General features: G+C 37.7%; 1 protein-coding gene across 3 annotated transcripts; it reads left to right on the forward strand.

Annotated features, from left to right (window-relative positions):
- Positions 1–2,764: 2,764 nt before the first annotated feature.
- Positions 2,765–12,034, forward strand: LOC122842593 (NLR family CARD domain-containing protein 3-like). Of its 3 annotated transcripts, XM_044136615.1 has the most exons (11): positions 2,765–3,094; positions 3,521–3,637; positions 3,802–3,918; positions 4,305–4,421; positions 5,477–5,555; positions 5,707–5,932; positions 6,064–7,906; positions 8,454–8,627; positions 8,939–9,112; positions 10,761–10,807; positions 10,945–12,034. In XM_044136615.1, the coding sequence occupies exons 1-11, from the start codon at positions 3,006–3,008 to the stop codon at positions 11,469–11,471; spliced, it is 3,510 nt and encodes a 1,169-aa protein (XP_043992550.1). In that variant the 5' UTR covers positions 2,765–3,005; the 3' UTR covers positions 11,472–12,034. The 3 variants fall into 3 exon arrangements, with proteins under 3 accessions (XP_043992550.1, XP_043992551.1, XP_043992552.1); XM_044136616.1 differs by lacking the exon at positions 4,305–4,421 and having other exon boundaries at positions 2,856–3,094; XM_044136617.1 differs by lacking the exons at positions 3,521–3,637; positions 3,802–3,918 and having other exon boundaries at positions 2,856–3,094.
- Positions 12,035–15,046: the final 3,012 nt, after the last annotated feature.

The following is a 15,046-nucleotide window of genomic DNA, read 5'->3' on the forward strand; positions in this document are numbered from 1 at the left end:
TGTAGATTGTAACCTTTGAAATGTTCAATAAAAATTAGCTAATCTCAATAAATAAAGCTAATCAATTTATGCTGAAAAAATATAATTCACTTTTGCATCTAATTATTATTTTGTCTACATTTTTGTGGAAAATAATTTGAACAATCTGTTCTACAGAAAATTGACCATATTATTGTATACTGAACTTTGTAAAACTCTTTAAAAAGAACTTTGAGGTTTTTTTAACCCAACTGAAAAATTACTCTTGGTTAAGAACTCCTTAATCTTTTATTTTGTATGTATCTGAGGTTCATCTTTAATGCCCCTTCGAGCCTGGGTTTACACACTGACATCAAATAGTTGATGCTCCCACAGCATCCTTACTGATGAAGAGAAGTTGTTTTTGTCATAGTCACATCATGCATGCTCAGTATGCTCATTCAGGAGAATAGATTATTGCAAACTTGGTGACTTGATATATCCGCAAGGGTTTCCATGCTGAAAGGTTTTTGTACATGACTCTGTACCTTCTAAATAGTTTATATTTAACCTCTGCAGATTTTTTAGTGTCCTATATGTCAGTATCCAAAGTTTTTGAAAAAAATAACATCTCCTTGGTAACCCTAGACACATGTAATAAACATAAATGGTCATTAATTAAAAGGTTTGCACTTTATGTTTAATGTTTTGTGAAGAGTAATTGGTGAATGTTTTAGGTAAAAGGTAGTCCATTGGGTAAGACAAATCATGCTTATTGTTGGCTGATGGCCTCACCCAAAGTTCATTATAGAAATGCTTATGGGTGTAAACTCTGAGTGGTGAGACTGGTTAGAACAGTTGGAGTTGAGAGTATAGGAAAATCAATGATTAGAGAGTCAAATTGAGAATTATGTCTCCTCTGTTGTTCAATCTGGTCAACTGGCTTTCTATTTAGGCTAAAACAGCTTTGGCTTGTCCAAGGGATCAGGGGATGTGAGTTTTTGTTTAGGGCAAGTTTTAAAACCTGTCAGGACTTGACAAAAGAAAATGAAATACCCATCATGGGATAAAAGAAAGGGGGTTTTTATTTATATTTCCCTTTTGGTAATATCTTAGCTAACTTCTGACAAGTCAAGTTTATTTATATAGCATATTTCAACAACAAGGCATTTCAAAGTGCTTTACACCATAAGTCATAATATAGTAACAAGTTATGAAACATCAAGAAACACTGCATTTTGTCAAATGTCGTAATCAAAATCATGAAGCAAAGTTATTATGAATCATCAAGCAACCAGTTTTAAACCTTGATTTAAGGTTAAAAATGTAACCGTAAAGTCAGTGTGATGTGTGTGATGACCTGAAAAACACAAGGTATTTGAAGAAACCGTTGCTCTTCCCATTGAAAAAGTTGCTTTGGAACCCTGAACTGGCCATATATAACTAGCTAAGACAAAGGTGGGGTGGTGTTTTAATTCTTTTTTTAAAATTTGGAATCACTTTAAATCACTGTAAATTTAATTCTTAAATTTAATTAAATTTAAGAATTAATTAAATTCTTAAATTTAACTAAGAATTAAAATTAGCACAATCATCTTGTGCAAGGGGCACAAGATGGTTGTGCTAGAGATCTGGTGACAGCCTTATAGTACGAAGATGTTATTATTCCTCAGGCTGGTTATACGGTCACATCTAATAAATTAGCCTGAAATTATTTCAAAACAAATTGACCACATGATTTGCTCTCTGTAATGTTCCTTCCATAAATTAGTTTCTGTTAAATGACTAACAATCTTTAACAACACATTTGTTGTGTCGTGATGTTAATTAAATTTTTCTCATTTCAAATATATAATGCTAATTTGTATTATTGCTATAACTATATTAAGAGGAAGAGGTAATGTTTTATTTTGTATGTATCTGAGGTTCATGGTTTTATATTTAAAAAAGAAAAAAGTGACATGGGTTTACTACACTGACATCAAATAGTTGATGTTTGTACCACCTGAGGGAGACAAATCCCCACTAATAAAAAAATCCAGTTGGTTCCCACTTAAAGCTTCCAGAACTGAGCTTGGATCTGGAAAATAACTAAATAAAATTTTAGTTTGTGTTCACACTGGGAGTCATGTGAAAGGTTCATATCTTTAGACATCATCACGTGATTTTTTTTTCTTTGACTCACCAGTTTGACCGGTTTGACCAGACAGAGTATGTGTTGTTCACTGAGTCAAGAAGCAACCAAAAGCTCTAATCACTTCATCATTCCATCATGAACCATTTTATATTAAGTTTTATTCTTTGTTATTAATATTTACTCAAACTCATATTGACATTCTATTTTCTGTGTGTTTTTGGTGCTCAGAAAAACTTCAGGATGTCTATTTTTTATTGCAGTTCCAATTCATTTCAGGAAGCAGCTAAACTCTGTTACAGTCGGTTGGGTCCACACTTCAACTCGTTGGACCATATGAACAAACTGTAAGTTTGCTTTGTTTTATAGTTGAACTTTGTCTTAACTATCTGTATGGTTTGTTTCTGCTCTCTGATGTCTGGAAAACATGTTCACCTCTGGTTTAAGGACAAATCTTAATAACTTCCTTCCTTTACTTTCTGTTTGTTCCTCAATTTCTTCATTTTCCAGGTCTTCAATTTGATTTAGCTTCAGATTTCCTTATAGTAGAATTAGTAGAATAAAAATTTTTATTTTATTCATTCAACTCCGCCCAGCAGCTGAGATCTAAAATGTGTCTTGGTTTGTATTTTCTGATTTAAAATTCTCTGAAAACCAGGCAGTAAAAATAAGTCTAAAAATAAGTACCACAATGATCCTCTGCTGTTTCATCTATCAGCTGAAATGGTTTCTCTGCTGTCTGACTGCATTCAACAGACACTGATTTGAAGCAGAGAAGAAGAGCCAATCAAAGGAGGAGCAGCTGATCGTTTTCCAGCTCTGTTGATGTGAAGTTGATCAGAGCTGATGAATGATGTGTTTCCTCTGAAGGTGAAGGTAGAAAGTGTGTGTGAGCGGAAGTGCGTTCAGCAGCATGGATCAGTGTGAGGACAGAGAGGAGGGAGTCCCTCCCTCTAAAACCACTCTGTGTGGGGAAGATGAGAGCCAGAGCAAAGGTCAGAGGTGAGGTCACCATCTCTAAGTGTCCACAGCCCTTTTCACACAGCGTTCACACTGTAGGATTTGATTGTCTCACTGTGTGAGTCTGTCTACTCATGTCAATATGAATTTAGTATGTGAACACTACACTGTGAATTTTAAATAGATACTGTTGTTCTTCATTATGGAAATATAAAAAGTGAGGCTACATTGTGGTTCAATTGTATTGTGCATCATTTCTGCACAATTATTGTGTAGCATTCTGTATTTGCAAACAAAATAGTAAATTTTACTTTGTCCCATGTCTCTGTTTAACAGGAACTTACATCCACTTAACAGCAACACTAACAAATTATGTTTTAGCAGTTTTAATCATAGCTTCGTGAAACGATAAGCCTTGTCCACTATAAAACTTTTCTGTTTCTTTGAATATATATTATTTTTTTTTAGGATGGAGAAAGTCACACTTAAAAACGAGCATGACTCCAAGGACCTGTCCTTCAAAAGCCAAGATTCAAAGGATATGTGGTTTGATTTTAAATCAGATCAACCTCCACCATCAGAGGGGTGAGCTGTATCTAACTGCTGCAACTGATATGAAAACAATAAAATTAAGTTCATTCAGTAGTTCATTCTCCCTGTGGCATATATATATATATATATATATATATATATATATATATATATATATATATATATATATATATATATATATGTTTTTTTTCCCTTAGGATGGAGAAAGCCACACTTAAAAACAAGCATGAATCTAGAAACCTGTCCTTCAAAAGCCATGATTCAAGGGATACGTGGGTGGATTTTAAATCAGATCAACCTCCACCACCAGAGGGGTGAGCTGTATCTAACTGCTGCACTATGAACACTGAGTCAACCTGAAATGTTTTATTCCAACTAGGTGGAAAGACCAGATGTTGTTGGAGGCATCCTGGATGCTTCTATATAATGTTTAACAGCTCTGGTCTTGTTGATTTTGGGCCTCATTGATTAGTCGCCTTCATTAAACATTTTTCTCTTGTTTAAGTGAAATATTTGGCCTGGACTTATATTACTCTGATTGGGTCACTGTTGCAGAGTATGTAGAGGAATGGTTATTTCAACTGATATGGAAGCAATAAAATTATGAAAGAAATTAGATTTCATTCAGTAGTTCATTTTCCCTGTGGTTATTTATTTATATATATATATATATATATATTTTTTTTTTTTTTTCCCTTAGGATGGAGAAAGTCACACTTAAAAGCAAGCATGAATCTAGAAACCTGTCCTTCAAAAGCCATGATTCCAGGGATATGTGGGTGGATTTTAAATCAGATCAACCTCCACCACCAGAGGGGTGAGCTGTATCTAACTGCTGCACTATGATCACTGAGTCAACCTGAAATGTTTTATTCCAACTAGGTGGAAAGACCAGATGTTGTTGGAGGCGTCCTGGATGCTTTTATATAATGTTTAACAGCTCTGGTCTTGTTGATTTTGGGGGAATGTATATTTCAACTGATATGGAAACATATATATATATATATATATATATATATATATATATGCATGCATACATTCATATAATTTCAACAACATGATATTATAATATCATGTTGCTGATATTACCGGTATATGTAATATCAACAACATGCTGTAACATTAAAATAAAATCAGCCAGAACCCAAAATGCAGCCAACACAAGTGGACAGTTCAAACGTTTTGTTACAAAAAATATGTTTTAGAAGGGGCTCCACATGTTGTGGACACACTAGTAGGACAGGAATGGGGGATCCACAGGGGTCCGGAATCTAGCCTGGGAAGGATACGGTGAATGGACAGTGGGAGGCCTTGGGGACAAACAGAAGACAGGGACAAAATCCACCAACCAGAGGCTAAGTTGTTGAATTGATCCAGGGGCATGGACTGGAGCGTCTCAGGCAATGAAAATCAGTAATCAGAAGACTGGAGGCAGGGTCAGAGACAGGCAGGGTTCAGCAACAGGAGGTCAGAACTCTTCCTACAGCAGAAGGACTAGGTAAAAATCTGTGGTCAAAAAACAGGCAGGATCAGAAAACTCTCTTGAACATGAAACAAGGCTTGAAAGCTGTGACTAGGGAAACAGACAATCTCGCACTGGGCTATTGACAAGCAGCTGTTTAAATAGGGAGAAGCACAGTGCAGGTGAGGGTAATGAGTAATCAGCACAGTCAAGGTAGAGCTGAAGGGCTGAAATCATGACACATGCATAATCTTTCAGCACTACAGAATGTCATCTGATTCAGTTCACCAACATATATCCCTTCATGGACATTTATTATTTCTTTGTATGTGAGTGAAATGTGTGTGTGCTTGTCTGTGTGGCTAGATAAAGCATCAATCTATTTCAAATTTTTTATGGTTTATCCACAGAATGAGCCAGAAGATATCAGAGATTCCCAGTGGTCCATCTGGCCACCAGTATCAAACACAGCTGGACTCTATATTTATGGTCTGTAGAGCAACTACTTTTCCATGCGTGTTTTGCACAGTAATCTCCATGCTGCACAGACTGACCAGAGGACTGTCAGTCTGTGCAACAAGTAACAGATATTTGGCTGCATAATGTTAGCCTGAGTTCTTCATTTATTATTTTGTTCCAGTTACTGAAGGAAAACATTGTCACTTTTGTGACGAACGAGCTGAAGAAGATCCAGAAGATTTTGAGTCCAGAAGATCCAGAATTGTCAGAGTGTGAGAAAGATGATGAGGTGTTGGAAGGTGAGAATGAAGAGCAGAGGAGGAGTAGCAGAGAGGCAGTGATGAAGATCACAATGAACTTCTTGAAAAGGATGAAAGAGGAGGAGCTGGTTGAGCGACTCAAGTGCAGTAAGAGAATCTATACCAAGCTTTAACTTGATAATTCAGTCACTTATTCAATCAAATATTGATGTCTGTGGAATAAGATATTAAATAGACCATCAATAACTGTTTCTTTAAATAATTGTCTTTTCACTCAGAACATCTTACTGCAGTTGGTCAACATAAACTAAAATCTGGTCTGAAGAAGAAGTTCCAGTGTGTGTTTGAGGGAATCGCTAAAGCAGGAAGTCCAACCCTTCTTAACCAGATCTACACAGAGCTCTACATCACAGAGGGAGGGACTGGAGAGGTCAATGAGGAACATGAGGTCAGACAGATTGAAACAGCATCCAGGAAACCACACAGACCAGAAACAACAATCAGACAAGAAGACATCTTTAAAGTCCAACCTGGAGGAGCTCAACCAATCAGAACAGTGATGACAAAGGGAGTGGCTGGCATTGGGAAAACAGTCTTAACACAGAAGTTCACTCTGGACTGGGCAGAAGACAAAGCCCACCAGAACATCCAGTTCATATTTCCATTCACATTCAGAGAGCTGAATATGCTGAAAGAGAAAAAGTTCAGCTTGGTGGAACTGATTCATCATTTCTTCACCGAAACCAAAGAAATCTGCAGTTTTGAACATTTCCAGGTTCTGTTCATCTTTGATGGCTTGGATGAGAGTCGACTTCCTCTGGACTTCCACAACAAGGAGATCCTGACTGATGCTACAGAGTCCACCTCAGTGGATGTTCTGTTGACAAACCTCATCAGGGGGAAACTGCTTCCCTCTGCTCACTTCTGGATAACCACACGACCTGCAGCAGCCAGTCAGATCCCACCTGAATGTGTTGGCATGGTAACAGAGGTCAGAGGATTCACTGACCCTCAGAAGGAGGAATACTTCAGGAAGAGATTTATAGATAAGGAGCAGGCCAGCAGGATCATCTCCCACATGAAGACATCACGAAGCCTCCACATCATGTGCCACATCCCAGTCTTCTGCTGGATCACTGCTACAGTTCTAGAAGATGTGCTAAAGGATAGAGAGGGAGGAGAGCTTCCTAGCACCTTGACTGAGATGTACATCCACTTCCTGGTGGTTCAGACCAAAGTGAAGGCAATCAAGTATGATAGAGGAGCTGAAAAAGATCCATACTGGAGTCCAGAGAGCAGGAAGATGATTGAGTCTTTGGGAAAACTGGCTTTCGATCAGCTGCAGAAAGGAAACCTGATCTTTTATGAATCAGACCTGACAGAGTGTGGCATTAATATCAGAGCAGCCTCAGTGTACTCAGGAGTGTTCACACAGATCTTTAGAGAGGAGAGAGGGCTGTACCAGGACAAAGTGTTCTGCTTTGTTCATCTGAGTGTTCAGGAGTTTCTGGCTGCTCTTCATGTCCATCTGACCTTCACCAACTCTGGTTTCAACCTGATTGAAGAAAAACAATCAGCCATCCCTACATTGTTCCACAAATCAAAAATAATATCTCTACACCAGAATGCTGTTGACCGGGCCTTACAGAGTTCAAATGGACACCTGGACCTGTTGCTCCGTTTTCTGCTGGGACTTTCACTGCAGACCAATCAGAGACTCCTTAAAGGTCTGCTTACACAGACAGGAAGTTGTTCTCAGGCCAATCAGAGACTTTTACAAGGTCTGCTTGTACAGACAGGAAGTAGCTCTCAGACCAATCAGAAAATAGTTCAATATATCAAGGAGAAGATCAATGAGAATGCGTCTGCAGAGAAAACCATCAACCTGTTCCACTGTCTGAATGAACTGAATGATCATTCTCTAGTGGAGGAGATCCAACAGTCTCTGAGTTCAGGAAGTCTCTCCACAGACAAACTGTCTCCTGCTCAGTGGTCAGCTCTGGGTTTCATCTTAGTGTCATCAGGAAAAGATCTGGATGTGTTTGACCTGAAGAAATACTCTGCTTCAGAGGAGGCTCTTCTGAGGCTGCTGCCAGTGGTTAAAGCCTCCAACAAAGCTCTGTAAGGAACCATGGGCATTTTGTTTTATCTGTTGAAATATTTTTGCCTATTTATAACAAATCAGGAAGATATTAAAACATATTTAAATGGATTTTAATATAGTCACTGTTGTAAGTTTTGAAATTTGCATTTTGTAATAGATTCTCATTGATATGAAGACCCAGCCATTCTTTAGTAGCTGGGAAAAAGTCCTTTGTTACTTTAGCTGTGTGCTTAGGGTCATTGTGTTGTTGGATGGAGAACTCATGAAGGTTTACATATAGGATCACTAGAAGGTTTTCTATGGTGTGCTTTAAGTGGCATGCCTGTTTTAAAATGTTGGTTGGAAAAAACTGCTTTACACACACTTCTTGGCAATAACTCCAAGACGTCATTGGACAAGAGATGACTAAAAATTTTACAAAACCAAACTGTGTGTTTTATTCATAATTCTAAATGTGAAGCACAATGCTAATTTAATTACATCTTTATTTCCAATCAATTCTAGACAAAAGTTAATTTATTGATTAAAGATCAGTCTGATTATCTTTTTATTGTCATTCTTTAGACTGAGTAACTGCAACCTTTCAGAGAGAAGCTGTGAAGCTCTGTCCTCAGTTCTCAGCTCCCAGTCTTCAAGTCTCAAAGAACTGGACCTGAAAAACAATAGTTTGAAGGATTCAGGAGTGAAGCTTCTATCTGATGGACTAAAGAGTCCATACTGCAAACTAGAGAAACTAAAGTAAGTATCAGAAACCAGAATCTGACTTCCTAAGCTTGTTCATAAAGGATTTCTCTAAGTATAATATAAAATGTTTATATGTTTTATGTAGATGTTATACACATTGTATAAATACCATTTACATGGCTTGTAAATGGTATTTACATGCTGGAACTTTAAGTAAACTTCTTTGCCCTGCTTGTTTCTTCAAAAAATTCAAACCACAGTTTTACTTAATTTCTTAATTAACAAGTGTATAAAAAAAAGTATAAAATATTCAAATATAGAGTACCACAATGTTAAATCATGTTTGTTGATTTCTGTTACTGCAGCTTGTCAGGCTGCCTGATCACAGAAGACGGTTGTGCTTCTCTGGTATCAGCACTCAAATCAAACCCCCATCATCTTAAAGAGTTGGATTTGAGCTACAATCATCCAGGTGACTCAGGAGTGAATATGCTTTCGGCTGGACTGAGAGATCCACATTGGAGACTTGAAAAGCTAAGGTATGGCAAGACCTCAGCCATACTGCTGAAGATGATAGGCTGGTTCTGCTTGTCACTGAAGTATTTTTTGCTTTATGTTGGATAAGATATTGACAGTAATAGTTACACATGCAGTAGCTTTTTTTCTCCCGCTACAAAAACAGGAAAGCACTCCAGGAGTACTGTATCGTCCGGACTATCGACGCAGCCACAAAAAGCCGCACCCACAAAGTTTATTAAAAAAATTACAAACGTACACATGTAGGCTACATCGGGCTAAAAGCTGCTGATATCTCCGCCGCATCCTCGGTTTACCAAAGGACGCAAAGGAGGGCTGCGTCCTTAATAAATCTGCTATTAAGGACACAGTCCTGCATCTCCAACTCAGAATCATGGATTTGTTCACGCCGAGTTTACATGCAGCAGCTATCAATCTGGACTGCCAGACCGATATCCTTCAACTTAAAAGCGGCATCATATAAACCTCTTCGTGTTGTTAGCATGATGAAGGGGTATGAGTTTAAAAACATCTCTCCATCATGCCTGCTGCTAGCACATGCTTGTTCTAAATGAAAATCAGCACTTTCTATGATTTTCACTTTTGACTTCCAATTATTCACTTCCTGCTAAAGAGCCCTGTGGCGGTTGAAGAAAATACAACATACAACCGCACCAGGCGATAAGCCGCATGGTTCAAAGAGTGGGAATAAAACAGCGGTTTATAGTCCGAAAAATACGTTAGTACTTTCCCATTGGACAGGAAATATATTGTGACCTGCATTGTGTCAAACTTCTGATTTGGCTTTAAATAAAGAATTGTATTTTTTTCTGTGCAGAGATATTTCAAGTAAATTTTTTGGCTTTACACCAAGGGTAGAAACAAGGAGAATCTGGTACATTAGTCAAATGCTTTTTATATGACAAACTTAAACTAAGCTGAGTTTGTATGTCAATTCATAGTGTAAAATTATGGAACAAGTTAAATGAGGAGATAAAATAAAGTCAAAATTGAATGCAATTTAAAAGGAAATATAAGTAGGTCATTTTCATAAGATATAGAAATATGGGTGAGAGTAAATTGAAGCTAATGCATATGAGTGTGTGTGTGTGTGTGTGTGTACAGATTTATATATTTAGACATAACAAAATGGAAAATAATTAACCTATGTTTATTTATTTATTTATTTATTTATTATGAAATTTAATAATGATGATCCATCTGAAAATAGGCCATGAGTTTATCATGGTTTCTATCATGTTCAAAATAAGTAAATAATAAAGGTTATTGCAGCATAATCTAATAATTCGTAGATTAATTGGGTTAGTTTTGCATTATTCACATGTAGATTTTTACTGTGTATAATGTGATTTTAGTAATATACAAATGTATTTTATTGTGGTTCAGAGGAATTTACTCTGACTCAGTAACACAAATTTTCACAATTAGTGTTATAGCAAATATAACCTGCTGTTTTAGCTTTTCTGAGACCATGATTATACACTTTAGTAGCTGTGAATAACAACTTTCCTTGAACTCTCACTGCATCATATTTATGCTTGACAAATAAAAGAACAAGAAAAGGAACTAGAGCATTTTTTTATGAGAGCCATGTAATGACCATGTTTGCATGCTGAAAGAGACTTATGCACTCATCCTTTTCTCTTTCAGGGTGGAGCCTGCTGGTAACCGATATTTAAAACCAGATCTATGGAGGTGTAAGTTTGTTTCTGTTATTGATTCATGAGATAAAAGCAACTCATACACAACTACATCCATTGTTTGTGATATATCAAAGTAAATTGTCAAATAATAAACCAGTAACTGTTCTCAAATTGTCCTTTCTCTCCATCAGATTCATGCCAGCTGACATTTGACCGAGACACAATGCACCAAAACTTCCAACTGTCAAACGACGACAGGAAGGTGACAGATATGCCGAAGGCTCACTCAGATACTGATGATCTGGATAGAAGAAATATTCCTCAGCTGCTGTGTAGAAATGTTATCAGTGATCGTTGTTATTGGGAGGTTGAGTGGAAAGGAAAAATCGAGATATCAGTAACTTATAGAGGAATCCGAAGGAGAGGACTTACTAATGACTCTGTAAGTGCAAAGTGTGATGACTCCTGGAGTTTGAGCTGCTCTGACGAAGGTCACACTGTCAGTCATTATAAGAACAGGAAAATCCTTTCATCATACTCTTTTCCCATTGTTTCTAACAGAGTAGCAGTGTATGTGGACTGTCCTGCTGGCAGTCTGTCCTTTTACAGAGTTTCCTCTGACACTCTAATCCACCTCCACACCTTCAACACCACATTCACTGACACCTTACATCCTGGATTTACAGTCCTACCGGGTTCCTCAGTGTTCCTGTGTTGAGGATTCATTTCTTGCCTTCTGTATCATACTTGATGGTCACATTCAAATTGTTCATTTGTTTTCAAGTCAAATTACTGCGGTTGTGACATATTTAGGTTTTGAGGTCCATATGAGTGATAGGCATTCCTCAGCCAATTCTTTGCAAGTTAAGACTATCTGTAGACTGATAACAGCATGCTTAAAATGCTGTCAGGATGGTTTATAAATGAAAATACTATATGGCTGTTTATTTTTGTTATACGGATCAGAATTATATATCTGTAAACTACATTTTACATAAACAACAGTTCTCTTTTACTCCTGCCTTGGACTTCATGTTGTTACAAATGATCTGTGTTCCCACTGTTTTATTGTAAGATGTTGACTTCTGATGCTCTCTGTTCTTATCTATAGGGCATCATGAATATATGACAATTAACTTCAGACCAGATTACTTCTTCTCTAGCTTTGTTGTCTAACTAAAATGTTCGAAATCATCAAACCGTAGTAAATAAAAGATTATTTTATTTACTACGGAAAAAAAAGCTTGGGAAAAATGGGTGTGAATAAAACTTATTTAATCTTTCTCATTCTCCTTCCTATCATTCTTAACATTAATATTTTCATCCATCCATCCATCCATTTTCTTTACACCCTTCTTCCCTAATGGGGTCAGGAGGGTTGCTGGTTCCTCTCCAGCTATGTTCCGGGCGAGAGGCGGGGTCACCCTGGACAGGTCGCCAGTCTGTCGCAGGGCAACACAGAGACATACAGAACAGACGACCACACACACACACACTCACACCTAGGGAGAATTTAGAGAGACCAATTAACCTGACAGTCATGTTTTTGGACTGTGGGAGGAAGCCGGACAACCCGGAGAGAACCCACCATGCACAGGGAGAACATGCAAACTCCATGCAGAAAGATCCCGGGCCGGGAATCGAACCCAGGACCTTCTTGCTGCAAGGCAACAGCTCTACCAACTGCACCACTGTGCAGCCCCAATCCTGGAAATAAATGAAATAAATAATTTTATTATTTGCTCATCAGCTGCTCAACTAAATAATGAAGCTGTTTTTGAATTGAGTCCCAAATGAATCATTTTTACATTTTATCATATTTTAAAAAATATCTAAGGTGTTTAAGTGGAGTTTATTTAATATTTAAACGTGTGACGTGTACAGGTTCGTATTCACTCCCCTTTACTCTTATAAACCAAAAATAGGTTGAAAGATTCTGTGTTGATGGTGATATATGTAATAACTAACATACATTTAAAAATACAGAATAGAAAGCAAATTCATATAAACAACAATTATGATATCTTAGGTTAGAAATAAGACTTTAAATTGGACAACAAGACCAAATGGGACGACAGAAACCAAAGGCCAACAAGGTGATAAAATAAAGGCAGGGATTTTATGTTCTAAGGTGTGTTAGTAAATAAAGATAGCAATACCTTGATAATAATTAAATCACTTTACCTTCATAAATTTTGCGAGAGGTATGTTATGAAATTAGGACAAAACCTATTGGTGAATGAAGATGGATGAGCATGTTTCTGAACAAGCATGTTTGATTCATGCATAGTTGTTAGCTGCACCTCCATCCCTTCAGCGAATTGACACTTTTTCTTAAAAACAAAAAACACCTTAAGCAAGTGTAAACACATTTAAAAAAAAACTGAGGAAATTAGTTTAACATTTTTCTGTTTCCATCAACTTTTACCTATGCAATACTCCAAAAGGTGCACAAAAATGTTGATGGAAAAAAAACTCCTGACAGAAACAGAGATTTAAATCTCCCTGTTTCCTTTGTCTCTTCTTGGTTGCACAAGTGCTGCTATGAGATGTTCTCCTTTCTGAGCCTAATGTTGTTGACCTTTTTGGACATCATCGCCTTCATCACCAAAACAAGACTCAAATGTCACTCTCCATCATTTTCTTGTTTTCCTTTGTTCAGCCCTGAATGTTTCTGCACCAGGCAGTTCCATTTTCTGTTCTCTTCCGTTGTTAGTCTTTATTTTATTTCAATTTCATGAAACTAAGCTGAATAAAATGAGATACTACCACATGCTTTAAGCTTCCTTTATTAGTAGTCTTCAAAGACAAGGTACAAATAATCACCTTCATCTGTGACATTCAATCCAGCTGGTTTTGTTCAAATACAAGAGCAGGAGAGTTCAAAGGTAAAAATCACAACAGTGATACAGCTAATAAAGCAGATATACACGAAAAGTAGAAAATAGAATCTCTTTAGCGCAGATTTACATTTTTACAAACCTTAATGTAAAACAAGCAGGGATTTTTCTGCTGGTGTTTTTGAACGAGGGATGTTTCAGCATTTTAACCTGTGAATATCTCCTGGGATCAGGTCGGCTTCATAGGGAGGAAGTTCTAGTTCATATGAACTAAACCGTTCATAGTTCTGCGTTTCTGTGATTCAAATGATCATCTAAAGGGAAACTGTGGCAGGTTCCCTTTCAACAGCAAATGAATCGATGCATCGATGGTGTGTTCTGAATCCTGGTCAGCCAAATGATGTTAAATGCACAGGAGCAGTGACCTCTTCTTCTACCATGTGACCTTTCTGAAGAAGTCTGGCTCACCGAGAGGCATTAGAGACAAGAAATAAATTGGATGATGAATGTCTTTTATTGTTGAATTCTGTTCTTTATTGTCCTATTCCTTGTTTCACATTTATTCAGTCATTTTTTCTCCCTTCAGGACTACTTCATCATCCATTCCCATCCCTTCTTTCTCTGACTCTCCTGTCTCTGGTCCAGGACTGGATGGCAGCAGCTCCACGTCCTTGGAGCTGCTTGTGCTGGCCGCCCTGGCGATCCTGGTGAGGGTCTGCTCATAGGGCGAGGGCAGGTAGACCATGAGGAACACCCCATCCGACACATCCTGTTCAGAGCTGCTGCTGGGAAACTGGCCCCTGCTGCGGCGCAGGGAGGACAGCAGCTCACAGTTTCTCTCCGGGTCCTGCAGATCTTCCAGGGCGATCACGTTGGCCAAATCCAGCTTCCCATCCAGACGGAATCCCCGCCGGCGCCGACAGATCAGAAAGCCAAGGACGCTCACAAAAAGGACGAGGAAGGAAGCCGTTCCTATGGCGATGTAGGTGATGGATCTGGTGCTGATGATGGCTTCACCTGAACCTTGACCCTAAGAGCCAGAGACAGGTAGGACCAGAATGTAATCACATCCTACACACACACATAAATACACACATGTCCGTGCACGCATGCATTCATCTGTCTGTATGATAAACAGAGAGACAACATCTGGCCACTGGAGGGCGCTGTAAGTCAAAGATTTACTTTGTCCTCTTTATAGATGTTAATCTGCACATGTAAACTGTGAGGATTACAAGAAGAACAGCTGTTCTTCTTTATGATTTCCTAATTGATTTAAATGTTGATGGTATTCTGGTTGGTAGGAAAAGAAAAATAAATCCTTGTCTTGATGTTGAGTAAAACTGTAAAACATAGTATGAATATTTGTCTAAATTATGCTTTTAAAAAAATTTTAATTATAAAATTATTTTTACAAACTAAGAAAGAGAAGCATTTACTTGAATTAAGTTTG

Source organism: Gambusia affinis, linkage group LG13, assembly GCF_019740435.1.
Source record: "Gambusia affinis linkage group LG13, SWU_Gaff_1.0, whole genome shotgun sequence".
Lineage (NCBI taxonomy): Eukaryota > Metazoa > Chordata > Actinopteri > Cyprinodontiformes > Poeciliidae > Gambusia > Gambusia affinis.

What these genes read in the sequence shown, in the direction of transcription:
- LOC122842593 (XM_044136615.1), top strand. Translation starts at nt 3,006, where the DNA reads ATGGATCAGTGTGAGGACAGAGAGGAGGGAGTCCCTCCCTCTAAAACC. An exon ending in CAACCTCCACCATCAGAGGG is followed by an intron (nt 3,638 to 3,801) that starts GTGAGCTGTATC and finishes TTTTTCCCTTAG; the next exon opens with GATGGAGAAAGCCACACTTA. An exon ending in TGCAAACTAGAGAAACTAAA is followed by an intron (nt 8,628 to 8,938) that starts GTAAGTATCAGA and finishes CTGTTACTGCAG; the next exon opens with CTTGTCAGGCTGCCTGATCA.